Genomic DNA, 27,639 nt, shown 5'->3' with positions numbered 1-27,639 from the left:
TGTATCCCAGAAGAGTTTACTTTACTGCTGATTTAGCTGATAGATATAAATGTGTGAGAGGGAAATATTAGCATTCATGTAAAACAATTAGGTTATCAACAGGGGCAAATGATTCAGAAAATGACTGCAACTTTCCAGTTCCCTTTAATGGAAAAAAAAAAGAAAGTCTGCTAGTGAGGAAAATCAGAGGGAATACAAATATGAGCTAATCATTGAGATTATTTAATATTTGTGTTACATCAGCAGCCCGTGAAAAGCAGGGCAGGGTGCCCACCTGAGCTCTGTGCTGATGTGGGATGGATGGGACCATCCTGCTGCCCACCAAGGCAAATCTTCCCTGTGACCTCTCTGGTGGAGCAGTGTTTTTGCCTTACAAGGCTGATGCACCTGGCCACTGGATGTTGAGCTCTGTAATGTTTACTAAATATGCATGAATAGAAGGATACAAGCAGCAGATAGATTTCCACAATTTAATTTTTTTTTCAGATAATATAATGGCATATGAAAAGTGAGGCAGTAATGCAGTTCAAAAGAAAAAAAGAAAGCAACCCCTCTCCCTCCCCTCCCCTCATTCTCCTGGATCTTTCTGCCAAAGGCTGACATTATTGAAAGCTTGGTAAATACAAGAATTATGGCCATTTCCATAAAAATCAAATTGTTTAAAATCTACAATTTTGTGGCAAATATACAGCCATTGAAAGAATAATTTTTTTCAGTGTACTCAACAGTTTTACCTATTCAATTGCCATTTAATTCATGGGTTTTGATTTGAAAATGTTTTTTTAAGAGAAGGCTCAATACAGGAACCGTACGGTAAGCCATGGATCTTCCCCAAAAAGATGCCTTGACCTCCGGGGTGGAATCTGTGGAATTTTGAGCATATGGGTTTTCATTTTTTAACTTTAAATCTATCTAGAATCAGGAGGAAAAAAAGTCATATACCAAAAAGTCCAGTATTGTATTGTTTTATAGCATTTTCTCATTCACATATTTTAGCCATTTTTTGATTTTAGTGCAAAATCAAGCATGTTTTGGTTTCAAATACAGAAAGAGATCAAAATTTCTGCATCTTAGAATCTTTTGCTGCAAGTCACTGAATGGCAAGACTTTTTCTCCCCACAGATTTCAGTAAGCCTAATTTTCAAAGTCTCCATTATTAATGAAATATCAAGCGAATTTTTTAGTTAACATTTGCCTGGGCATGGTTAAAGACCTTATACCCAGGAAGATTTCATATAACAAAAAGCGCCCAATCCTAGAAACATTTTTTTGTTCCATTTAATGCTCATAAAATTTTACAGACAACAGAATCCTTTCTTAAGCTTTATTTAAGAAATCGAATACTATTATAGTTCAATATATATAAGACACATCCAGTATTGTGTTCCTGATAGCAAGTGCATAGATTTTGTTAAGATATCATTTTTATATTTAAATTTTTTTTTTATTTGTTACTCAGTAGCACGTTTCATGATCACACGAAGGGATATTCCCAGTGATTTTACTAAGAGCATGAGAGAAAAAACAGAACACAGCAAAGTAGTGAAACTACAACAGAGATGAGGAACAAAAACGATCAGGCAAACTATCAGTACAGTCGATTCCTGATAAGTGAATAATCTGATTGCTTGGTCACAATGCTTTATTCACTTATCAGGAATGATTCACACTACATTTTGTTAAACTGTTTTCCTTAGCCTAATACCTAAGAGTCACACTGGGCAAAGGCACACACACTCTGGCAGGCTATTCTTTAATCAGCGAGTCTTGTGACAGTTTGGTAATTTCCCATGGCGATACACATATAGCTAACAAAGAGACATTTTGCTAACACTGCAAGGTGCCTTACATAATTGAAATTAAAAGCATGTGTTTAAGCAGGACAAACTGTTCAGCTGCATTGCTTTAAGGAACTCATTTTTCCCCCATTGTTGAAATAAAAAAAAAAAAAAAAAAAAAAAAAAGAAAGAAAGAAAACCCTGTATCTTTCAGCCCTGAGTATTTAAAAGAAACCTAACTGCAGTATAAGTCTTTTTTTTTTTCAGTTGTATTTTTGGAAGAAAAGACCCTTCACAAAGCTCTAGTTTCTTTCCTAAGACCAAGTTTGGAGGAAAAAAAGAGAAAAGAAAAAAAAGAAAACATCCACAGCAAGCTAAAAAAAAACCCAGAGAGCAATTCTGATTTATCCATCATGCAAGTCAAGACTTACTTAACTGAATCCACTGGTGTCAAAATTATCCAAATTGAGATCATAAACTCTAGAGGTGTCAAAGACCCAGGATATATTCTGACCATCAGGTTCTGCTTTCCTGCCTGGGCTGTCTGCTACAGGCTCCTGTGGTTTTAGGTTAAACCTAGAGCTGCTTGGACCCCTGACCTCTGATAACAGACCCTGTGGGATGGCACTGGAGCTCACTGGGCGCTCCAGGCTCTTCGCTTGCTTGCTTCTCATGGAAACAGAAAAGTGAAAAAAAGGAAAAAAAAAAATTCAGAAAAATAGATCGAGCAGTAACAACCAGGCCAACTCACAAGCCACCAGAAAATTTCAAAAGTCTTCCAAAGGCAGGAACCAACGTCGCTGCTGACACCACACGGATACACCCAGTGCGCCAGGACCTTGTTGGACGGTATTGATGGGGCTGTGTGTGTGTGTAAGCCAAAGCCAGAGCGCCAGAGAGACCAGGGGAGAGGAGACAAGAGGGACGAGTGTCGTTTGGGTCTCATAAGAGCACTTTTAAGTGGTCTTCGATTCCTGAGCATCACAGAAAGTGGGACAAAGGAAAGGGATGGGGGCGTATGGCTTGAATTCCAGAGAGCACTCACCAGTGCTTCTCTCTCCTCCTTGGGTTTGGTTTGGTTGGTTTTGTTTTGTTTTGTTTTTTCCCCCCCCTCTCCAAATTGTAAGGTTTGTATCTGCGATCAGAGGAGAGAAGAGACTTTCTGTAAACCAGAACAACGTAGACTTTTCTTTTGCAGCTTTTATTTCATCGTGGTAGACACCGGTTGGGGGAGAGCAGAGAGATTCTTGTGAGGAGGAAAAAATTATAGGAAAGGAAAGAATAAAAAAAGCTAAGAGCCAAGTGTAAAAAATAATGAGAAAAAAAGTGCTATGGTATTTCTTTAGTCCCTTTGAGATTTGTGTAATACTATCAGCCAATGCTGAGAATGATCTGCTTTGTAAGCCCACAGCAAAAATATCACCCATTGGAACAACGGGGGATCTTTTTTCCATAATTTATTTCTCCTTTTTTTTAATTTTTTTTTTTTTTTTTTTTTTTTTTTTACTTCCATTGGCTTTAGCAAGAAAGTCTTCCTGTGCTCACTTGGATTTTGCTATATATTTTAAAGTATTGTATGTACAACTGCACATAACAAGCTTGATCACCTGGTAAGATTTTGCAGACTCTCCCAGCCCTAGTTAAGACATGATTAGTTTCTAGGGAGAGTTTGACTAACGCCATATGCCATCAGATTACTGTGCAGTTTGGAAAAAATCCCAAGGCTATATCCTCCTTTTCTTGAATGTTTCATATGCTTCTGCAACGTAGTGGCAGAGTATTATTATTATTTTTTTAACAACTAGGAAGAAATGATCTCCATAATCCACATTTTCCGGACTGACTGAAATGCCACAGCAAAAAAAAAAAAAAAAAGAAATCTTTTCAGGTGTCTTCTGTGTGTTTGTGTGCAGAAGGTTTTGCAGTTTGAAGGCTAATAAAAGCTACCTTCAATAGGACTTTGCAGGGAACTCATTTAAAATGCTTCCTGCACCAAGAGATTATCCAAGTGATAAGGCATGACTAGGGGGAGGAAGAGAGAAAAAAAAAAATAAAAAAAATTCAAAGAAACCAGAATATGTCTAAAATGTACAAATCCTCTTTTGCCCCCCAATCAGCTATTCACTTAGGTGGAATCGACTGTATCTTTTGTATACACAACCAACAAATAGAGAAAAAAAAAAAAAAAACAGGCACGTGAAACAGTGAGGTGTGCAGATGTATTACCAACACAGAATGACCACCAACAATACAACACACAAAGTAGAGAGACAAGTATTAGGAAAATGGTTTAATATTGGAGACAGAAGCAAAAAACTGCATCACACAATAACATACGTTACAAAAATAAGTCTGACTGTTTCAACTACACGGTTATGTTCACAATGAGGACAGAAGAATCAGAAAAAACTCTGATCTAAACAGCAAAAAAGCAAACCCCTAACGTTTTAACTAATACATTTATCCACGCAAAGTGACCGAGTACTCCTAATTCTAATTACCTTATTGTGTAACTGCACGATACAGAATAAAAAGTGAAACTTACCGCTTTTGTTAAGACAAAATTCTAAACACTAGATATAAGCAAAGGGAAAAAAAGAAATCAAGCCAAAGTTTTGAATTCTCGAAACAAAACCAACTCTCTTTCTACCGTCCAGAAATCAAACTTGAAAATCAGTCATGATCGAGGGGGCCCACGAGAGTAAGCCACAAAAATTTCCATTTGTTTTTTAATCTCCAGTATAAAAAGTTCCACTGGTACAAAATGCATAAGTACAATCAAGTTGTAGAAATAGGAAAGCCTGCTTTTTTTTTGCCTTTTTTTTGTTCTTTTTTTTTTTTTTTTGGCTCAAATTCCATCAAACAACAAAATCCAAATGCATCAATAAAACAGAAACAATACTCAAATGGTCTTACAGTTTCCACTAGATTGCATTAACTTTGGCTTTTCTCAGACAATACTTAAAAACTAGTTTGTAATTCTAAACAAAATGATAGTATTATTAATCTACAAACAACAATTCCCACAGCACGAAAAAAACACAAATACATAGGTTTGTTTTTTTTTTTTTTCTTTTTGTATGACATTATCCAAAAAGGTAATGAAACTACAGGATATTTTTTTCCTTTTGTTAATTAGCACTTAAGATAATAAAAACAGAAACAGTAAAATGATTCCAGAGTAGCACAAGCCAAGGAACTGTAACCCCTATGGTGAAAGAAAGATGAACTTGTTACTCCTTTGAGGACTGCCATTTCATTGCAATTAGCTAATTTGTTTGATAAAACAACTAGTCTAGTCTTTTGATTAGAATTTTGTAAAGCAATTTCCCTTGTTTTACTTCCTCTCTTATTAGGCCCTTGCACCCTTGCAGCTTTTTCCTTTCATTATTTTGAAAGAGAACTGGTAGATAATTTGCCTCCCAGGAGGTGTACGTTTGGGTTTTTGGTTTTGTATTTGAATTTTATTTTTATTTTTGAATTTTAAAATTTTTTTATTTTCCAGAGATGGACACTTTTCTAAGCAATGACTCATCTCAGTTGCCTGGAAGTACAGAAACATTCCTCGTCTCCCACTGCTAAGCCAATGTCCTGTGGAGTAATTCAGGGCAGCCTGGTGTTGAGTTACACTGCCCAAGGACCAGAGGCATCACCGCTCTAACCGGACTGGAAAACCCACAGGACACACCAGGGCATCTACAAAAGCTTTGGAAATTTAGACGGTGGGTACAATGAGAAAAATTAGTGAAACAGTCTCTAAACAATCCAAATGATGATCTCATATTATATATATATATATATGTACATATATATAATATAACGTACGTGAGATGATACTTTGAATACGCACAATTGCTGCAAGTAGTACAAAATAGCCCTCAAAGGGTGTAGGAAGGCCCCAGCAGTAGTAAAAACGTGAGAAAAGTATAGATCATTTATTTATAAGTGCATGTGCTATAAGAAGGAAACTTTTTTTGCATCACTAGAGGCTAGTCCTTTCCATCCCAGGGCTCTACATAAAGAAGCATTTAAGTTGGGGATGAGAGACAAGAGTGCACCAGCTGATGTTGCTCATATAGGGCTTCGATTTTAATTTTAGGTGGCTTCAGATATAACCAGATAGAACTAGGAGGTGGAAGAAGTTATGGCACTTTATGACCTGTAGCAGGTACTGCTGCTCACACACATTGGATTGGCAATGAATTTGCTGAACCGGTGGCAAAGAACCGAATTTGGTTGTTGGTCACTGTTTGTGCGGTAGGAACGCAACCCAATCGGACTTACAAGGCAGTGAAAAGGGCTACCAGCATCTCTTTTCTGGCTCCTGACAAAGAGCTTCCTCCAGCAAACACCCCCATCAGTCACACAGACATTCCCATGGACCACGGGCACGAGTAAAGTTACTCCTCTCTGAACGAGTGTCTGCGGGAGTAAGCCAGGATATTGCCGTGACAAATAATGGCAAATAACACCAAACATTACAGTGTATGTAAACTTTATCCATAAAAAGTAGTTTAACTGCAGTGCACACTGAATTTTCACCCAGGAAGATCTAGTGCATCTGATTTAAGCAAAAATTCATTTATTTAAATTACAAAAATATTATTATTCTTTTTTTTTTTTTTTCTCCTCAAGGTTTTCAAATGGTGGATTGACCGCTCCTGGTTGGGAGTGGCTCATACAATAGATAATTAAAGAATTGTTTTCTTTTTCTTTTATTTTATTAATACTGAATAGCATATTCCAGCAGCATATTAAAAGCTCTTTAAGAAAAGACAAAATCCCCAAAATCTAAAAAGGAAAACCACAAGTTAATTACGGTTTTAAATAATTTTAGTTATAGATACAGAAGAAATTTAGACAGCAGTAAAATATTTTTGTCCTTCAGATCTGCCCTGTGCATTGTTCTGATTTCAACCATGTATTAAATAAACCACAAAAAACTAAGTATATATATATTTATAGATATAGATATATATATAAAAATAAACAGCAAAATGGTGAATGTATAAAAGGTATTAACACTCAAGACAGCTCTGGGTGGAAAGGGTTAAAAGTTCAAAACTTTCTCACCTTAGAGGTTTCCATACAATATGAAGAAAATACATAGTGAGGTTTGCTTTCACAGCATTGATGTGTGCAGAGTGGTTAAAAAAGTGAAACATGGGCACTTATACAATGTTTTACAAAAAAACATCAAAGAGAAATAACAAACAATAACAATTTCAGGCAACAAGACCACAGGATAGCAAGTTAACAAACTTTTTAACCTCTTTTTTTCTTTAAATATTAGGGATTTATACAAAACACATAATAAAATACCCATGTTATCAAATTACTTCACACAAGAAACACACTGAAGCTCTAGGAAGAAAGTACCTTTGGAATTTGGCACTATAGTTTCACTGATTTTTTTTTCTTTAAAAGAAAAACTGATCACATTTTGCTGAACACAAACACACCTAAATTGTTCACAATAAAAAAATGACATCAATGCGTCACAAGCCAACACAAACTTATTCTGGAATATTTTTTCATTTTCACATGAAATTATTTTTTTTTTAAGCAAACAACTTTTTTTTTGTGTTTTTTTTTGAATCTTCTTTTTGTTCTTGTTGTTCAAGTAAACCAATTTTAAACTTGTCTTTTTATAAACATAGAACACTTAAGACCATAAGACTCATGATGAAACCACAACTTAATTCACAGAAGCACCAACGTAACACATTTTACAGTAACCTTTCTTCTGTACATTGAAACAGTATAAAATATAGGTAATTTCATGTGCATTAAACCATGGATTGTCTAACTGTGAGTCAGTTCAGCAAAAGGTGACACAAGTAGGTAGCATTTGCCCTAAAACAGGGTAAATATTTTCTTATACTAATCTACAAAAAGTGGTTCTATATATATACTTTAATGAGAAAGTGAGCCACCTAAAATGGCCTTATCAAAAAACTTTACACTGCCTGAAAAATGTAAAAACTATTACAGACCTCTAGAGACTTAAAATCAGACAGTTTTATTTCTCAAACTGTTTTGGAAGTAGTCTGTTAGAAACCAACATTCTGTGCCTCTGGACACATATTGCTATTGTCACCAGTGACCAGGCAGAATGCCAATCCCTGTATAATACTTTCAAGTCTGTTTTTTTTTTATTTTTTTTTTTACGAAATGAAAAAAAAAAAAAAAACCAAAACCAAAAATCAACCAAGAAAAATACCCAAACAAAAAAACCCAAACTAAATGAAACAAAAACTACAAGGAAAGAAGAAAACCAGAAACCAAAACTGAAGAAACAAAAAGGAAAGAAAGAAAAAACATTTTGCCACAGGTTGTTTTTAAATCCTATCATTAATTTATCTAATAATAAATTTCAGTCTTGCATGAATGCAGCAATGTTTTTTCACATTGACTTCCCAGAATTCATAGCTAGATGAGGTCACATGCAAATTTCAAAGGTCAAACTAGGTCAGTAGGAGAACCAAATATGATGTGAGGTCAGAAAGACATCAGAAACAATGACGGGACGATGAAACTTTTTTTTTTTTGAGACGCCACAGGGACATGCTAGGCAAACGATGGGCTAACGGGCATGGAGATGTCTAGGGAAAAAACAAGGAAGAGGAAAAAAAGTTACACAGAATCTATGCAGCACAAACAAAATCACTTTTATGGGTGCAGGAGAAAACTAATGCAAATCTTTTATCAGTAGAGCCTACGAGCTGTTCACATAATTTGCATTAACTTACAATACTTGTCAACAAGAACACAATGGAGCCCCAAAAGAATCCATCTGAAAGGAGTCAGAGAGAATGGATTCCTCTTTGGGGAGAAAAAGAGAGGAAAGAACCAGTTTCTACAAATGTAACAGAAAGGTACAGGGGGGGCAGGGGGAGGGAAAGGGTCAGACAACCGAACTTTAAACTAGGTAATGGAAACTACGAACAAAATAACCAGACAAATACAAACAAGAGGATAAAAGCATGAACTGCAAAGGGTGGAGGGTTCAACAGTGAAAAAGCGCCCATTCTTGGCACAATTACTCTAGAGACTACTTCAAAGGATCTAGCTAGCATAGAGAGCTGCTCTTTAGGTATCCAATAAGTTAACAATAGGCAATAAATAAATTCCATTATTTCTGAGGCAGTAAAAATTTTGTATAAAAATAGAAATGCTTTTTACAAATAAAATTTACAGGCCTGTGGCTTTCTTTTTTTTATTATTATTAAATTTATCTCTCAAGAAACATCAAGTATTGTCACTCATTTTATTTTATTTTTTTTATTTTAAACCCTGTAGCTTTAGAAACAGATCTCTAAATCTTTTTTACATTAATCCTTTCCAAAAAAACAAGAACTTAAAAAAAATGAAATATAAAGACGACCAGTGTAAAATCAGACTAATATATAACAATACGTTGATTTGAACCGAAAAAAAATCAGATCTTCTCAAAAAACAAGTTGATGTAGTGGAAAGACTTATTTCAATTTTTGTTGCAAAATAAGTGCTTCAACTGGCATGAGGCCATTTTGTTTAACCTATAAACTGCTGGTGCCACCCTGGTAAAATACGATCCATCCATAGAAAACAACTTTTATTGTGTGCTAATGGCACCAGGGTTCACAGAGTTAAATTGCACATTTTTTTTGTGTCTGTGTGTGTGTGCTGTTTGGAATTTCAAGACATTTATTTTCGTTTCGAAAAGGAGATAAATTATGCTGCAAAACAAAATACAGTAACACAACTCAGTAATTACTTGGCAAGGAAATGGGAGCCAAGTGCAGTAAGGACAAGTGGGGAGATGGAAGTGGTAACTGTAAAAATAACTGTCCCTTGGTGAAGGTTGGCTCTATGTTCTTTCTTAACCCCCCTGCAGAGGACAGGTTTGCTCATGGGACTTACCCTAAGAAAGCTAAAATAAGAGCAGTAAGCATCTGGGGTTAAGATCAGTAAGGTTTGCTGTCATTTTTGGAGCGTTTCAGCTGAACCTTCAAGCGTTTCATGCCAATCTGAAAGCCGTTCATAGCCTGGATAGCTGCTTGTGCAGAGACCGGATTGTCATAGCTAACAAAACCTGCGGGACACAACGGGAGAGAAAGTCAGCTCTGGGTTACAACAAATGTCAGGAGGCACTTAGTTAGAATCTTATGATTGCTATTTATTTGACACATTCACCTGGCTTTCAATTAGTTCTTTGATCACATTTCAGATCCCATTTCCTCTCCCGTTTCCTTTTGCCTTCCTCTTTACCTACATAATGTTTCTTTACTAGCTGGGATGCAGTTGGCCAATTTTGGTGCAATGCAGTTTCCATTTTGTTATTTATATACCTACCTTAGAGACCGAAGATATTTATTACTGTAACACTTTTCAGTGTTGTATCTACATACCTCCCAGTCTATTAGGAAGTGCTATTTAGGCCAGTCTGCAAAAGGGAAGCTGAAACAGCAAGCCTGGTTACAGAATCAACCCCCAAAATTCCTAAACCCACTGGCACACCTGGGCGTGAGTTCATGTGTGTTATGGAACCCTCATCTCCTTGGGCTCAGCCTAGGACAGTTGCAATATTAATATTTTGTAATTTTACAGCTCCTTCCATTTCAAGATCTCAGGGTACCTTAATGTTAGTTAATTCAGTCTCTTGGTCCCCAAAGGGGTACGCAAACATCAAAATTAAGCAGCATCATAAAGACAATGGTAGGGTTTGATGAGAACTCCAAGATCTGCTCCTTGCATGTGAGCACTAACTAGGAGGATAATGCTTGCTTGGGTAATTCAGAATGGCTGGCCTGGCTCAGATTTCTTTTCCCTGGGAGACTGAAAATGTTCTGTTCATAATATATTCAAATCTCCCTGATTCTGGAAGCTCAAAGTTCATTTTCATATCTGGGCCTCCCACTTGTAATTGCAAAGCTCACCTAACTGCTGCTCTGCCTCAGCTTGGGCTAATTATTACTGCACTCAGCCTGCTGCTGTGCATCTGCTTTGAAATGCTCCCTCTTCTTTCCCCTTGAATTTGCCTTAACATGTATCCCCTCACTCTCCTAAAGCAGGGATGCCACACACTTTGTCTTCAGTCCTAACACAGGGGCTTCTCAGTGCCTCTCTTTCCTCAACCAGCTTCATTCGTTTGTGCTTAGTGCCTGTGTACTTCTTGGATTCATTACTTCTTTTTACCTCTACTTTAACCTATCCTTTTATGGCTCTTGCACTGCTGCCCTCTTCCAATTGCAGAGTCAGAGTGTTATTTTGCTTTCCCCACTGCATAGAATCTTCCCCCCTTCTCAAGGTATCCTTGTCCAGCTGTTCTCCTTCATAGATCATCCCTATGGCTTCACCTTAAATCAGCTTCACCAAACTATTTAAGTTAAGACTCTTGTCTGACAGCTCAGGCTGTCTTCTGTTCCTTCCACTCAAAACCACCTCTCATTTAAACCTCTGCCAACCTTCTCCTGGCCAAAGCCAATATGCTCTATCCATATTGTCCTGTGGTTGAGTATTTGTTACCTCCTTAAGGGATAATAAATGTTCCTCCATACCTTCCTTGGTTTTAGTAACTCTTACCACTTCCTCACTTTCTCCCTGAGGTCATTCCCTCTTAAATTTATTGCCAGATCCTGAAGAGCTTCATCACTCTCTTCCTTTCTTCCTTTCCCCTATTTGGTTCTAGGAGACCCTGTCTGTTCACATTACCCCAATCATTACCTTAGCTCTGTGTCCTGTGTCTCCCTGCCTGAGCTCTAGGATTGCCTCAAAGCAAAGGGAACTGGCAGGAGTTGGGGGGCAGCTGTAGCACTGTCCAGGCAGGTGCTCCACAGCTGAGGTGTAGCTGCTCCTACCCACCTTCACAATTCAGCATTTCCCTCTACAGCTTCCCTGACCTTCACTTTATTCTCATTACTGCTATGAACTTATCATCAATTCCTTTCCTTTGCACCTAGTTTTATCCACCTGGAAAGTAAGCAAGTGATCTAAACTTGTCACTTGGCATCTGTGGATGGTGAATGAAGAGAAGGAAGCACACTGCTGGCATCAGCCCCTGTCATTCAATTCTTATTTGGATTCACAATCTGTCTCTCTACACAGAATGCAATACCTGCATTAGCTTGTTACGCTCTCATCTTCTTCCTTATTGAGAACCTTCATTTATAAATCTTACTGAAGAATCTAGAATTCCTTCCCTTTATTTGTATTTTTCTGATTGCACCCATTCATCATTTTTTGTCTGAATTTTAAACCACAGGTTACATACAGTCAGAATGATGTTTTTTATTAATTCTCAAAGATCCTGTCATGACAATTCTGATTTTTGTTTTAGATCTTTGAGTAGCTCTATAATCAGGATAAATAATTTTCATCATTCAAGTAACAATTTTGCTATAAGGCTGACTGTATTTCTGCATTGATGTAACTGAGTTCCCCCTCCTCTGCCTTACTTCCATATCTCATTTTTCTTATTGTAACATTTATGAAAGGCAAGAGATAAGCTGGAATAGTGACACCCTTTGTCTGCTGAATCAATTAAAGCCCGTGGAGCATGTGAGAACTCATGGAAGAGCACTTCCAGGTGTAAACACACTGTTCTGTCGTCCTCATCATCATTTAATCCTTTGAACATTCATTTTAGGTTGGACAAGAAAAGAAAATATGCCTAAGTCATTTTTCTGCACAGAAATGAAATTTTTCATTTTGTGAAGCAGTTTTACATAAAGATTCATCACTGTCTATCACTTACTCAGAATAAACCTTCCCATTTCTGCCAGACAGACTTGGACAATCTTTACACCTTTTGGATGTTCAACCTGTTCCCATCTGTAATTTGACTTTCTCCTCCTTTGGGCAGGAGATTGGAAACTCCAGAGTAGGAAGCCCTAAGCATGTGCAAATTATTACAATTACAATTACTATTACTAGGAGCAAAAAGACCAAACCAAACCAACAAATAAAAAACCCAAACCCAAACTGTACCAAGTGCAGTTGGTAAATGATTCAGCAGAGAAATGGGTTCTTCAGCAGCATTATTGTCATAGTTTTTGGGTGGGAGGAGAGAAAAAGAAAAAAAAAAGCTTTTTGAAACACAAATATAGGACCAAAAAAAAAAATTAGACAATTCTTGGTAATAAAGCTGAGGAGGTGCATGCAGACCTTGCCTGTACATTAAACCAGCAGGACTAATTCTGGCTTTGCCTGTGATTTGCAGCATCACCAAACAGTCACCCACTAATCAGAAAACTCAGCTTCATCTGCCACTTCTACTTTTTGTTTTTAAAGCAGAGCTCCCTCCCTGGTAGCAGAGTATCTGGGAAGTAAGACTGAGAAATAGAAATATCAGTGAGAGCTGCCTAATACCAAAAGGAGGTTTCCTCCATCCATTGGGATTTGACACCTCCATTTTCCCTTAAAGAAGATAATTTTGGTGCATCACTAATTTAGGCAATTGTGTCCCACAAACCCAGGCAAATGTGTAAGAAGGTAATCAAAGAGTAAAAGAAAATGCACAAAAAGCAAGTATGGGAAACGATCTGATGAATTCAGCCACCTGCCCAAACTGATTTACATTCTTTCAGCAGTCAGCACAATTGCTGCATTTTGATTAACATAGCTTGATTTGTCTTTTCATCAAGATTCCTGGAGACCTCAACAACGATTTTGTAACCCCCAACATACTAACAGAACTGGCTTCAGATCAATGGGGAGTCCATTTCAATTCCACTTTTCAAATTTGCAAGAGCCTCAGGGACTGCTTTAACCCATTGCAGACACAGGCTGGACTATGCTGGTCTAGATATGAATAATTTTTTGTAAAGCCTAAACAGGTGAATGCTTAAAAAATGAACTGAAAGACTGTGGGAAAATGCAGAAAGAATGTCACACTCTTTCTGTGAACTGAATCAACTTTCCAAGTGTACTGTCCATTCCTCTTTTGTCACATATACAGGTGCATTCCTTTGCTCTGGGAAAGAATTGCCACTTTAAAGAAAATTCCAGTATTTTACATCAACCCTTACAAAACTCATGTTTAGGAGATTCCTTCCTCCTCCTAAATCCTCACTGTGTCTTGTATAAGACCATAATTATGAGACCAATGCTCCAAAAGCTTACCACACACTGACATTCTCTGCTTCACTCCATCAAAGCACTGAACTGGTGCATCTCTGCTATTCCAAATACATCATCCCTCCTAATCAACCCTAAAACTATTTTAGGATACCAACACATCATCTCTTCCTCTGCTGTGATCTAATTTTCTGACAGCTCCAAGTATTCTCTGGGAAACTTGACACTGATCTTGTGAGGCTCTCGTCATCCCTGCCCTAAGGTGAGGGAGATGCCACCTTCCATAACACACTGGGACCCACCCACAACAGCCAGAGCTGCACAGCCAGACATCAGCTGTCTGCAGAATATTCTGAACTACATGTACACACCATTCAGTCACTAATTGCAAAATCTTGTACTTAATTCAGAAGAAAGAAATTCCTGTAATGTAGAAGCAATGGGTTAAACATAGAGCTTTTTTTAAGTGGCTCAGCTATACAATAGAGAATAATTAGGTATCCATAATAAGGCAATTTAATAGTATACTAAATGACATTCCCCCACATAGGGTGTAATTAGTTTTATGTACTTGACACATTCATGCGAGATGTCAGACTGGAAGATTATTATTGGTTTTTTTTTCATATCCAATTTTTAGTTAGAAGTAGTTTGTCTTTGCATCTTCCTGCTCATTTGAGGATTAACAGTCTATTATTTTTCGAATGATTTTCCAGTATGACATTTCTCACACTGCTGTTAATTTTCTTTCCTGGACCCTTTTCAGTATAGTGCATGCGGCTTTTATGGTTGGATTTATTAAATTTGACATACCAAAGCACTTGCTCAAATTGGTCTGTTTGTCAATGAAGACTTTAGCAGAGATAACATTTCCAAAAGGCATGAACATCTGCAGAATGTCCTGGTCTCCAAACTCCTGGGGGAGGTGGTAAATAAAGAGGTTTGCCCCTTCTGGACCTTTAGGAAAATAAAATAAATAAAAAAAAAGAAGTATGAAAACAGCTATTACAAGTGCTACATTTAATCTGTTTTTCCATAATACTTACTGAAGCTGGTGGTCAGAAAGCATTTCACTTTCTAACTCTGAAGGAACAAAAGCAAGTGGATCATCAAAAGAGCACAGCTGAAATGCAGCTCTTGAGCATCCCATCTTGAAAAATGTTTACTTTGAAAAGTGTTTATTTCATAACTCTACTACAGAAGTAGTTAAATCTCTTTCTTCAATTTACATGAGTGTCTTTCAGTGTAATTAACGTTAGGAAAACAGGTACAGAATGTATTGGCTCTCAGAATGCCCCAAGAACTGCACAAGGACTCCTCTGCTGCTTCCAACACCTGCATGGGTTTGTCAGTTTAATTCCAGTTGCAGGAACTTATGGAAATGGAAGCAGGTGAGCTCAGATTTGATACCACAGATTTAAACTCAAAGCGCAAGAAAATGCTGCAGATAGGAATAAAAATAGTAAGAAGAAGCACACCTCGTGACTTAAAAGTCAGTGAAGTCAGTGACAAAAAGACATTAAATTTGTACTGACTCATTTCAAAATGAGCTTTTTTTTTTTAAATATAAATCCAACATACAAAGATCTGTCTCCTGCAAAGAGCTTTGTAAAGCAAATCTTTAAAAGAAGTTCAAAATTAAGTAGTTGTGTTGCAGTTAAGTGGCTTTAGACTTAGCTCAGTTTGCAAACAAAGGTGTAAACTCAAAGGTGCTTTGAATATTTTCCTTGCAGACAAGATCTGAGATATGTATTATTTCAGGTGTAGGTTAAAACATTCATCCTAATACTGATAGGTTATTTTTTCCCCCTAGCTCAATGGCAGCACACTGGAAATGAGCAATGGATGGCAGCAAGAGTGGGATACATGATGGAGCCTCCATGCAGGCACCAGCAGTGCAAGTGGTACACAAAGGGAACAAGCATTTCTGCTAAAAGCACACCTAGAATAGCCTGATTACATATTCCCTTGCTTAGTGGAACCTAAATGTGTCTCAGATGTGATGTTCTTGGTTTTCTGGAGAGGAAGAGGAAAGTGCTCATGAGATTTACAGAGTTCCTTCTGCAACAGAGCCATGGAGCCTCCCCTCTCCCACACAGAATCAGGCTGGCTGCTCGCTTTCAGCCTGAAGGAAAAGGTAGCAAATTTGCCCAAAAGGAGGAGATAAATTAATTAGATTTAAAAAAAATAATTCTGGGGAGGCAGGGAAAAAAAAAGATGAAAAAACTTGTCACTTGGAACTTTTTTCTTCTTGTCACAAGTAAACTCTCATTCCCAGCAAATAATGTTCTTTAAAATAGTAGGGGGAAAAATTGCTAAATAATATTTAAGAGCATATGCACAAGGCAGTTCACTGTGCTTCAGCATTTAATATTTATATAGCATTTTTCTCTGGTATTTGTTTATCCTCAACCACTCCAGACTCTTCCATCAGAAATCATGGTAAGAGACAAAACATTGCTGTCAGTATTCAGTACTGGAATTCACTCACTTGAATTACTTAACCACCTACTAACAGATACAAGATACAGATATATAACAAAACCACTGTGTTTTAAAAAGGATGCTGGCAATTCATAAAAATAAAAATAAACCTAAGTTGATTTGAATGTTTCTAAACAGAGAAAAATTAAAATAGCTAGAAAAAAAAATCAAGCTGTCCTTCACTACGTATCTTGCAATGACACCAAATAAACAATTTTTTTCTGGTGTCAAATAGTCTATTGTCACTGACCAAAGGGCCTGAGGGGAAAGATAAATGCAGAAAACAAAAAATATGGAAAAAAAGATTTAAAAAAAATCCCCTTTCATTTTAAATAATTTAAGCTTTGAGCAGCAAATGAAAGAAAAAACTTGAGAGAAAATATACATTTTAACTCCAGCGTCCCTATACAATAACTAGCTGGGGGAATGCCAAATTTGTCTTCCTAGGAAACACATCCCATAACAGTACAAAATACTATTTCAAAAGAGGATAAAAAAGATTTCTCTTGAGGATATTATACTAGGTTTATTTCCAAAGCTTATCCTTGGCAAGAGCAGCAGTGACAACATAGATACAGTCTTAGAAAGCATGCAGTATTTTCCTGTCTTTGTAGAATTAGCTGGAAATTAGGACAGGAGAAAGCAATGAAAACAGAAACAACCCCCCTGAAAATGCCTGGGAAGCATGAAGGGGAACGGAAGAGGGGAAAAGGGTAGCCTCATTTTCCTAAACACCTTGTAATTAGTATTCATTTATTCTTAGCAATAACTTCCTGAGGTTTATTTGCTGTTGGTGTGGGGAGAGGGGCGCAATCATTCACTTAGCTGCTTCCTCACAAGACCCACAATTAAGCAAAGAACCACTCAAAGTGAAAACGGATCTTGTCATTAGCTCAAAACCTCAATCAGATTAACTCCCCTATGACAGAAAATGGAAACCAGAAGGAAAAATTGCATCCACAGAGGGATGATTTTTGTTAGTGGTTTTTATATGGTAGGTGGTAAATGCTTTTATATAAGAATGCGTGGCAAAGCATAACTTGATGGCTGAAAAGTGAAACACATTAGACATCAAAGAAGGTGACAGTGGCAAGCAGGAAGAAAATGGAGGAAGAAGAAATCACAGATTAGACTGCCTGAGGCCTTCCATGAAGCCTCCAGGAGGAAACAGCTGCATGGCACAGCTCGGGCTGGGTCTGCTGGCGTGGGCACTTACTGTCAGAACTCAGTACATCCCTCTGGGTCTCCAGAGTTGCCAGGACCCCTGCCAGGGGGCTCAGAGACCCTGGCACACAGCCCAGAACACCTGTGGGTTTGATTATGACCCGTGGAGCAAATTACCAGCTTTGTATGGAGACCTGAAAGCCACAGAAGTTTAAGTACTGTAATAATAAAATTATCACAAAGTGAAAAAGTAGATTTTGGGGTTTTTAGAATAGGGGTTTTGGGGACAAGATGGAGGGACTTGGGTGTGTCCAGCCTTTCTTCTTCTTCTCTACCTCCATCTTCTGCTGTGATGTTGGCACTTTGGGATAGGTTTAGAGTAGAAGCTCACTGTCTAACATAGGTGATAGGTGTTGGAAAGTAATTGTAAACATGTTATACGTAGTTTGTAGTATAAAGAGATAACACTGCCCTGGGGGCAGGCAGAGTGCCTCTGTCTGTCCTGCTGAAAAATTTTTATAGATAAGATACAATAAACAACTCTGACACCGAGAACTGAAGAGCTCTGACTCATTCTTCGAACATGCAGGCCAAAGCAGAGACTTTTCACGTGTCTCGGGGTTGCGACCAACTGCAACCTGCCGAGAACTTACCTTCCTTCTGGCTGCCCGCGGCGCTCTGCTGCTGCAGCAGGCTCTGGCTGTAGAGGGTGGGCAGCGCGGCGGCCGCGTACTGCTGGATTCCTGAGTAGGCCTGGGTGAGCGCGTCCATGGTGCCGGCCGTGCCGTTCGTCAGGCCTGTGGCGCCGAGTCCTCCGTTCAGGGCCGCCATACCTGAGAGCATTTGAGCAACTTTACAAAAAACCCAACAATAGAGAAAAGAAATTGCACTTGTTCATTAGTGCTTTCCGAAAGTCGTTGGTATTATACGACACTGAGGACGACAGCAGTGCATGCAGCTCGGCACGTCACCAAATATGGGACTGAGGACAAAGAAACACGACTTTGGCATCAGGGTCACTTCAGCACAAGGGTTGCACAGTCAAATGGACTCGCATGCAGCCTGCTACTGGCAAGTACTACAGCTCTGTGCTCCTGAGAGCCTCTCTGCTCATCCACCTCGACACCTGTGCTTCTGCTGTGGGTGTCTGAGGCTGGCAGTGTGGGACCTGTTTGACCTCTGTCCTTGTCTGTGGAAAAAGCAGTCTGTGAGGAAACCCCCTCTCTCTGACCAGGGTCTTCAGCAACAGCCATGACAGCACCAGATCAGAAGTATTTGGGTTATACAGAGCAAGCAGAGAACCCTAATTGTTGCCCTGATTTTTTGAGATTTTCTTAGCCTTCTGATGATAACATTCTTGTAACAAACTTTCTCACACACTTGCTGTAAATAACTTATTGTTTTGCATTCTTTTATGGAGGAGGAGAAATTTGATGGACTATTGGTTTGTCCAGTGTCATTGGAGAGGGGGCACTTTCACCCTCCAATTCACTGTCACTTTTGGAAATCTATAAATGTTGGAGTCAGAAAATAAACATCCCTTTTTTGTCTTGAGAACAGCAGTGTATGCACGTTGTGTTATTTCATGTTCTATAGTGACACCTAATTAACTGCATTTTAAACAGGCCTTTTTAAACTAAAATAACCCTCCATATAACCCTCTACACAATTACAGGCTTTGTCTCTTGGGCTTGTGGTAGAAAGATGGACTGTGATGCTCTTTGCTTCCACCTTCCTCCTCCCGTTACTCCAGCCACTCCACCAGAGATGAACAGCAGCACACCCAGAGTGACTAAAAATGCTTCCTCCAGACTAGGCACCTTTCATGAAGAAACAAAAGCATTTATTTCTAGCAATGTTTTTCTTCACAAGGGAAGCCGAGTCACTTTTTTTTTTTAACTTACAGCAATTCTCCATCCTGATAAGTAACAGAGTAATTTACCTGGGATGGCTGCTAAAGAGGAAATTTCAGATGGGATTGCTAGCTGTGCAGAAAATGACATCCCTGATCCGTGCAAACAGTGTGGGCTGCATAAGGAGTTGTACTACTCTGATTTGATGGTGGACAAACTCCTGAGCTACAGCTTCCCTCCTCTGCTTCTATCGCTCAGCATGACTCCAAAATGAGTTATGTTGAAGTTAACAGTGCTAGCATGTCTTTCAGAAATCCCCAGAAAAAGTGAATTTGCTGTTGGAAGTTGAAAGCATGGCAGGGTTCAGAGCTCTGCTCATCTTCCACACACCCAGCCTGTGTCAGCCTGAGCTCTGAGAGCACATCGGGACTGAGAGTCAGAGCACGTTTTCTACACAATCAGCCATCCCAGCTCCTCAGTTTCTTGGTGAGCAGCTCACAAATAACTTAAAGGGCTTAACAGGCCCATAGAGATACAGAGGATCAGTCCTAGAAAAATGGGGGTGGCACCTAGAAACACCAGCAATCATTTCTTAGACATTGTCTAATGTTTTGACTGGTAAAATGGTGGGTGAAGATGTGGTGGTGTCATATTAAGACCCCAAAGAGAGGAACAATAAAGAGAAGGAAAGGGCTTAATTTCAGAGCAATAACAAGAGTTGGTATGTAAATTGGGCAAAAGTGGGGAAATTAAGCAGAGGACACTTTATAGTAAATTAATAATTAAATCTATTAGACTGGGAAACAGCCTTCAAGGAAGATGGCAGAAACCTTATCACATGTGTAATTTAGATACAGGAAGAATACTGCAGGGAATTATCCAGCATTGACAGAGGAGGATAAAGATGCTGACCCCAGTATCCTTCTGCCTCTTATGTAGATTTGAAAAGCATATTCCTATGAGTCTCCAATAATCAGGACAATTGCTCAAGTGGCACCTTTTTGGCTCCACCAGACTCTGTGCCAATTAAGAGAATTGTACTGCATAAATTATACCTTTTGATCTTACTATAATTTGTGTGACTAAACACTTGACAGAGATGTAATATTCTTAGCCTTAATAAAATATCTCACTTTGAAGACTTCTCTTTCCCCTCCACCCCACTTCAGAGCATCACTGTACCCTGATGGGAGGAACTGGCTGCCACTGCTTCGAACAAAAACCCCTGTCAGAGCTCAACAGACCTGGGTATTTCTTGTATAATGGTTCCAGTTATAAAACTGCATTGGGTTTGGGTGGTGGTGGGGGGGATAAAGGGATGGTTTCTCTGAGAAGCTGCTGGAAGCCTCCCCTACAGAGCCAATGCCACATGGCTCCAAGATGGACCTGCCACTGGCCAAGGCTGAGCCCATCAGTGACACCTCTGAGGTGACTTGGTAAAGAGAAGAAAAAACCCTGTGCCGTGGTAACTGCAGATAGAGAAGAGAGGAGTGAGAATGTGTGAGGGAAACAGCTCTTGAAGGTCCATGGAGAAGGAGGGGCAGGAGCTGAGATTGCCCTGGAGCCCCTGGGGCAGCCCAGGGTGAGGCCGCTGTGCCCTGCAGCCCATGGGGCTCCATGGGGGAGCAGAGATCCCCTGCAGCCCATGGGGGAGCCCACACCAGAGCAGGCGGGTGCCCAGAGAAGGCTGCGGCCCCACAGGAAGGCAGAGCTCCTGGCAGCACCTGTGGAGAGAGGATTGCACTGCAGTGGGTTTGCTGTCAACACCTGTGACCATGTGGGGGACCCAGTCTGGAACAGCCTGTTCCTGAAGGGACGTGCCATGGAACAGACCCACACTAGAGCAATTTGTGGAGTGCTGCAGCCTCAAGAAAGGGACCCACACTGAAGGAGCAGATGAGCAATTGAGGAGTCCAACCCTGAGGAGGAAGGAGCTGCAGGAACGATCTGTGATGAACTGACTGCAACCCCCATTCCCTGTCCTCCTGCACCACTGGGGACAGTGGGTGGAGAATTCAGGAATAATGTTAATCCTGGGAGGAATATAGGAGTGGGGAGAAGGTGTTTTTAAGATTTGGCTTAATTTCTCATTATTCTATTCAGAATTGATTGGTAATAAATTAAACTTATTAATAATTAAACTAATTTCCAGGAGTGTTCTGCCTGTGATGGTAGCTGGTAAGTTATCTCTCTGCTCTTATCTCAATTCCCAAACCTTTTGTTATATTTTCTCTCCTCTACCCAGTTCAGGAGGGTGAGTGATAGAGTGGCATTGAAAACATTATAATGACAATAATAATAACAAAAGCAATATCAACAATATTTTTATAATAAATGTACAATATACACTATATTATATATTAAATATTACTACTGCTAATAATTTGATGCTGAGGCTGACTGTTGCCTGTTCTGCTGTTGTGTACTTAGATTTGTGCCTCTGCTTGTACATGCTGGCCTGGTTAAACTAAAGGTTCCTGATAAAGCAGCTTGTATCTCTCCTTTTATTAGAGCGTTGAAATAACTTGATAACAGAGGTAGCATTAGGATACCATGTTATCTTTCGTGAGTCATTGGCCTATTAGATAAACATGCTCTGTGTTGCAGTGGGCAGCATCCTCCCCCTCCTTTCCCCTGGAATCAATAGCACTTCCCACTCCAGATCAGCCATCAGCCAGACAGCCCAGCCCACAGCTCCTGGGAAGGGCACCCACAGCCCATGTGTGGCACACACAGCACAGCACAGCTGCAGGAAGCACCCAACACTTTCTGTTCCTGCATTTTTATGAAATCTGCTGTTACGCATCTCTGCCATCTCTTTATTATCTCTACCAGTGCACCTCAGTCACACACTGAACTCTGGTCCCTTCCTCCCTTCTGTGAAATAACCTTTTGGAGCCTCTCATCTATGGCCTTCTACTTTTCTGAGTTTCTCTACATAATACAAAAGCAACAAAGCTTGGCAAGTCCAAAGGTCTCTCAAAGTGCTTTTCAAGCGCCTTCAAGTCTGTCATGAATAGTTTTATCTCTATTTTACAGATGTAAATAAGGGGGCAAAAAGGCTAAGTGAGTGCCCTGGGGTCACACACAAATACTGTGCCATAGCTGTCCAGTATTCTGAAGGTATGGTCTTCTTTCTTAATTGCAAAGAATTGCTTCCTCCCTCTTTAGTAATTTTTCCTCATAATTCATAATTCTTTTTGGTACTAAGAATTCTTAAATTTACATGCTCAAAGCAGGCAGTGTAATGTTTTGCCATTTAAAGTTTTAGGTGCTCCAAGAATAACTGAGAAAAGACTAAATCCCCACACTTAGTGCTGCCACAACTGCTGCCAAAACCTTGGAGACACCTAAACTTACTATACTCCACTTTATTTAAGGCTCCAGACAGCTTTAAAAAATGCTTCTCTCTACAATGACAGCACTATCAGCCTCCATAGAACAGCTTCTTTCCACAGACCCAGACAGGACTGAGAAAACAGATAAAAGTCTTCTAGTGAGTTCAGTGTGGAAAACATTCTCCATGTGATTCTCATGCGCAGGGCAGGACTTGGCTTAGGCAGAGCAACTCTTCAAAACTCTCTATAAATCAATGCCCAAGCCCAGTGCCACCTCCTGATTAATTTTGGGGTTAAGCTCTACTTGATTTATGTTTTGGATTTGCTAATTCCCCAGCTAGAAGCATGTCACTCAATTCTCAGTTTGCTGCACAGGAATGTCCATGGGCAGTGAATATTTTTTATGGGCTTGCTTGAGCCATGTCAGTGTGGAGCATCAGACTTACTGAACATGAGGTTAAAGGCAATCAATCTCCCAGGTGAGTTTGAGTGTGAATGACTGAGTGATCAGGAAAATGACATGGTGATCAGGAAAAGCCCCAAACTGTCATTAAAATAGACAGGGAAGGTTATTGTAATTTGAGCAATGCTTCACTATCATCAGCATCATGAGTACCAGAAAGTGATAATCAAATTCCCTTTTGAAGGAAAAGTGTCCTAATGCTGAGCTGTGTCATGGGGAAGCAGTTTCCCCTCTTTAACTCTCTCTCAATAATGTATATACACAGACAGACATACCCACATACATTTGGTAAGCACCATACACATATCCATAAAAACATCCACGAAGAAGATTTGGGAATGCAGTCACTGTCAGTACAAGTCCATGGAAGCAATGGTGACTTAAAACAAACTGAAATTTGGTACCAGGTTGTGAATACATCATTAATACTTCAAATGACACATGCAGATAAGTTTGCACACACATCACCTCAAAATACTTGCTGAGAAAATGTAAACTCTGCTTGCAGACTAGCAAGGAGTGCTAAAAGGAGTGCAACAGAAGGGTTCCCACACAATGAGCCCACAGGATTCACTCCTGCTTGGCTTTGATGAAGGGGTACATTATGTTGGAGTGCTCCAATGGGCCTGGGTTCTTGGTACTTGCTGAGGGGAAGGAGTGGGATGTCATATTTTGCTCTGGATATTGTGATTTGTTTTTATACACCAAGTGAAGCACAATGACTGGTAATCAAAAAGGACATTGAATGGTGTCTTACTCATGACAGGGTAGCTCTCTTACTGCAAGAGCTGACAAGAGGAGAGGAGATAAGTCAACCTTCTGTGCACGTCATTTCCTGTGGCTTGCTTTGACACTAATGGAGTAAGAAAGGAAACTAACATCTGCCATTTTGGGACCTAATACTAATTTTTCTTAAGTTGTCCTTGAGTTATATTTACAATGAGGTTGTTTTGTGTGAAATGCACATGTCCTTGCCAGAAGCAAGTCCTGTTTTACACGAGACCCCATGCAACCATTCAACATTGCTACATGGACATCCATCAGCCCCCTTCCTTCCCAGCTCCCAACAATGCCAACCAGAGATCACAGAACAGAGAGATTGGGTGAGCAGCCAAGTAACAGTGACAGAAAGGACATCATGCAGAGCATCAGAGTGAGCAAGAGATACTGAGGAGGACATCCATTCCTGAGGGGACATTATGATGGGTCATGAACTGGCAATGACCAAATAGATTCCTTGCATTGCAAAAGGAAATGCAAGGAGCAACAGCAGCTAAAGAAAAAAAAGAGGGAGGGAGAAAAATGCAGTTGGGCAAATCTCTTCTGTTACAGGCAAAGGTGAAGTCATCATAGCAGAAACAATAATTAAAAAAAAAAATCCTCCTTCTTCAAGAAAATCTTGACCAGGGCTAAGAACAAAGAAGAATGGTCTAACAACTACTGGCATCTTCTTAGCTGGAGATGCCAGGGTTCGTTAAGATGTCATGGGACACGTGTGTGTGCTCTGGCATTTCAGGTGACTGACAGCATGTTCTCCCATACTTGCCAATTAAAAGCCAAAGACTTGCCCTCATTTTTCAAGCATGTTGCTCTCAAGTCAATTAGATAATTCTTACAGATGTTTTAAAGGACTGCCTCTGTGGCACTACATTTCTGAGTGAGGTTTTGTACATTGGGGTGATACACCTGTTGTCAGACTCCCCCAGTGAAAAAGGAGCCTCTCCTACAACCCTGACAACCCAAATCCCCAGTGACAATTCTTTTACCTTCCATATGTACTGCAAGAACAGGAGTCTTTATGCAGGGACACAAGGAAATTCACTTTGCAGAACAAACTGTGTGAAACTAAAAGACTCCAGAGAACTACATAGGCAGTAGTAGTAGTATGGAACTGAATCAACTTGACCCCCTTATTTGGTGTAGAGATTAAAAACCATATTATCACTTTGCAATTGATAGTTTTTGTGGCATGATTATTGGGGAAGGCTGTCCACCACAGCAATAAATACTCACTGTTTACGGTACCTGCTAGTGCATTAATATTATTCAGTCCAACAGTGGCTCCAGCCAGTCCTTGGAGAGTACCCAGAGAAGTCAAAGAATTCATGGCCGCACCAGCTGTGGAATTAGCAGTTGATGCAGCCACTGAAAGGAAAAAAAACCAAAGTAAAATTAAGGGCAATTAACTTTGTTTATTTTATTTGATCACAGAGCAGCTTACAATCTCACACAGGAGCACAACAGGGCTACTTGCAAGGAAAAGGAAAAAAGAAAATGAGATCAACGAGACCAATCTTGTTCAAGACATTAAGAATGTGATTGTTCATGGGAAGTGTTGATGAGCCTAGAACTGCAAATACTAGATCACAAATTCAGTGCTATTATTTGCAAATATAATGCCAAACCACTATGTCTGGGATCAGATACTTTCTCAAAAGTTTGTCAATCAATCTAACAAACCAGGTTGACCAGCTAACCAGGCTTTTGAGATTTTGCCACACACCTCAAAGCCCATCAATTCACAAACAAGAATTACTCAGTAATTTTGTCATACAGCAGATTACTATTCTGGGCCCCAAATGTTCTAAGAGTAAGTTAAATTATTCTAAGTGAAGACACTATGCTCTAGGACACTGTATAAACTTCATTTAGAGTCCTGAAGATTAGAATAAGAAGAATGACCAGGCAAATACAAAATGTATTTTACTGCAGGCATTTATCCTGGCCTTTGTACATAGAGAATCATGTATATGCACTCCTGTGATACTGTATGTATCCCCAAAACTCTGCCAGAGGGGAAAAGATGGAAAAAATGTCCTTGATGCTACAATGTCAAGGGAATGATGAAGGTGGTGAGATGAATCCATCTAAATTGGGTGTTTAGGGAGAGAAATAGACTCACTTGTCATAGAAAGTAGTAAAAAGTCATCATTTGGGATAGGTTGGGTGAACTAGAAATACCTGTCTGTCTCACAGCAGTGCCTTGAATAACCAGTGTAGATTAAACACTTAACTCACAGCTAGGTAAAGGCTTACCAGATGAATCACACTCATAAAAGCTGCAGAAGCAATTAAGTTTTTAGTGCATCTCCTGAGCCCTACTTTCATGTATCAGTCATAAAGAATTCCTTTTTTTTTCTTTCTTTTTTTTTTTTTTCCTGTTATAACATTGCATTATCTTAGGAAAAGCAAATATTTAAAGTCAGAGTTTTGTTGATGATGTACTGGAGGCACATCATGTCTACAGCCAGGCTTTTTTTGCTCCTATTCATTACCTAGCTATGAAATAGTTAAGACCACTTTTATGTGATGCTTTTTTGGGCTGTCAAACACATCAGATTACTCACTGAACCCTCAAGAAAGTGAAGTCTCTAGAGCTGACAGGATGCAGTAAGGAAAGTAGGAAGTAACTTTTTCACTCTGTGGGTAAACCTTGAAGCCCTAACCTACAAATAACCTGCCTTTGCAACATTAAGACCCACCAAAGACAAGTTTTCACACTCTTGGGGCCTCAAAGTACAAAGAACATTCTTGCTGTGGGGGAAGAGAGATTTCCAGACTCTGTTATGCAGTCCTTGTCTCTTAGCATCTGCAATGTTAACTCGAATAATTTTGTATGTTGCAAACAGAAACAGCTTTGATTATTCAATCTGTCCCCACAAAGCAATAAGAATCCAACAACGTCTTTGATTTTAAAAAGTAATTAAAAAAAAAACCGAGTTAAAACCACCACTTTTTCCAGATAATGTAGGCACCAACAGAGAATAGAGGAAAAACCCAAAGTGAATTCCCTGTGACCAGCACTGGTCTGTGTTTCTGTCAATGCTCATTAGCAAAAGATTTAAATGAAGTATATAAAACTCAAATCTGAAGGATCTGATTAGTTTTGACTGGACTAAATTCCATCCATTTTCTGCTTTAGAGGATTATTACCATTTTCTCTCGAGTAAACACATATAGTTAAGAAATGAGAGAAATGGGGACTGGGAAACTGCCTGTAAATTACATTAAAGCTGGGGGCAAATAGCTCCTGTGAACAAGAGCCATATGCTTATGGATTGTCAACACATCTGTTGGAGAAGGCAAAAAAAAAATCTGCTTAAAACCTTCCCTCTTGTGCAGCCCACAGTGAAATATTGGGGTTTTATTCCTGGCTGCTCAAACACATGCTCCAGGGATGGTCAGTAACTGGGGCCAACATCTCTTTTCTTTTTTTTTGGTGTCAAGTTTCTTTATTCCATCAGGCAAATAAAGAGCAGGTGCCTCAGTGCTTCTCCCACTTGAAGCTGCAATGCAGATTATCTAGTTTGCCTGAATAAAGACTTGGCACATTCAGCACCTCAGGAATGAGTGTTATATTGTTAGGAATGAGTGTTATATTGTTGTGGTGTTTCTTCTGTCACAGATGCAATGGGACAATGCATATGAACCCTCTTTGGCTTAATACTTCTTTGAGAAGGAAGAAACTGAACACATAGTGTGGTTTCCACCATCTTACT

At 39.3% G+C, this 27,639-nt stretch overlaps 1 protein-coding gene across 8 annotated transcripts in view; it reads right to left on the bottom strand.

Annotated features, from left to right (window-relative positions):
- Nucleotides 1–456: 456 nt before the first annotated feature.
- The window catches only part of CELF2 (CUGBP Elav-like family member 2), a 553,419-nt gene continuing 526,236 nt past the window's right edge, over nt 457–27,639 (bottom strand). For 4 of the 8 annotated variants that reach the window (XM_058022005.1, XM_058022001.1, XM_058021997.1 and 1 more), the window contains 4 exons: nt 25,166–25,285; nt 18,140–18,337; nt 14,652–14,795; nt 457–9,855 (listed from right to left, as the gene is read on the bottom strand). In XM_058022005.1, coding sequence (XP_057877988.1) covers nt 9,728–9,855; nt 14,652–14,795; nt 18,140–18,337; nt 25,166–25,285 — 590 coding nt within the window. In that variant the 3' untranslated portion in view covers nt 457–9,727. Of the gene's footprint in view, nt 9,856–14,651; nt 14,796–18,139; nt 18,338–25,153; nt 25,286–27,639 lie in introns of all 8 variants that reach the window. The other 4 variants (XM_058021998.1, XM_058022003.1, XM_058022000.1 and 1 more) reach the window with 2 other exon arrangements.

The sequence above is a fragment of the Melospiza georgiana genome, chromosome 4, assembly GCF_028018845.1.
Source record: "Melospiza georgiana isolate bMelGeo1 chromosome 4, bMelGeo1.pri, whole genome shotgun sequence".
NCBI classification, from domain to species: domain Eukaryota; kingdom Metazoa; phylum Chordata; class Aves; order Passeriformes; family Passerellidae; genus Melospiza; species Melospiza georgiana.
The sequence above is the reverse complement of the archived record's forward strand: the minus strand, read 5'-3'. Positions and strand labels throughout refer to the sequence as shown.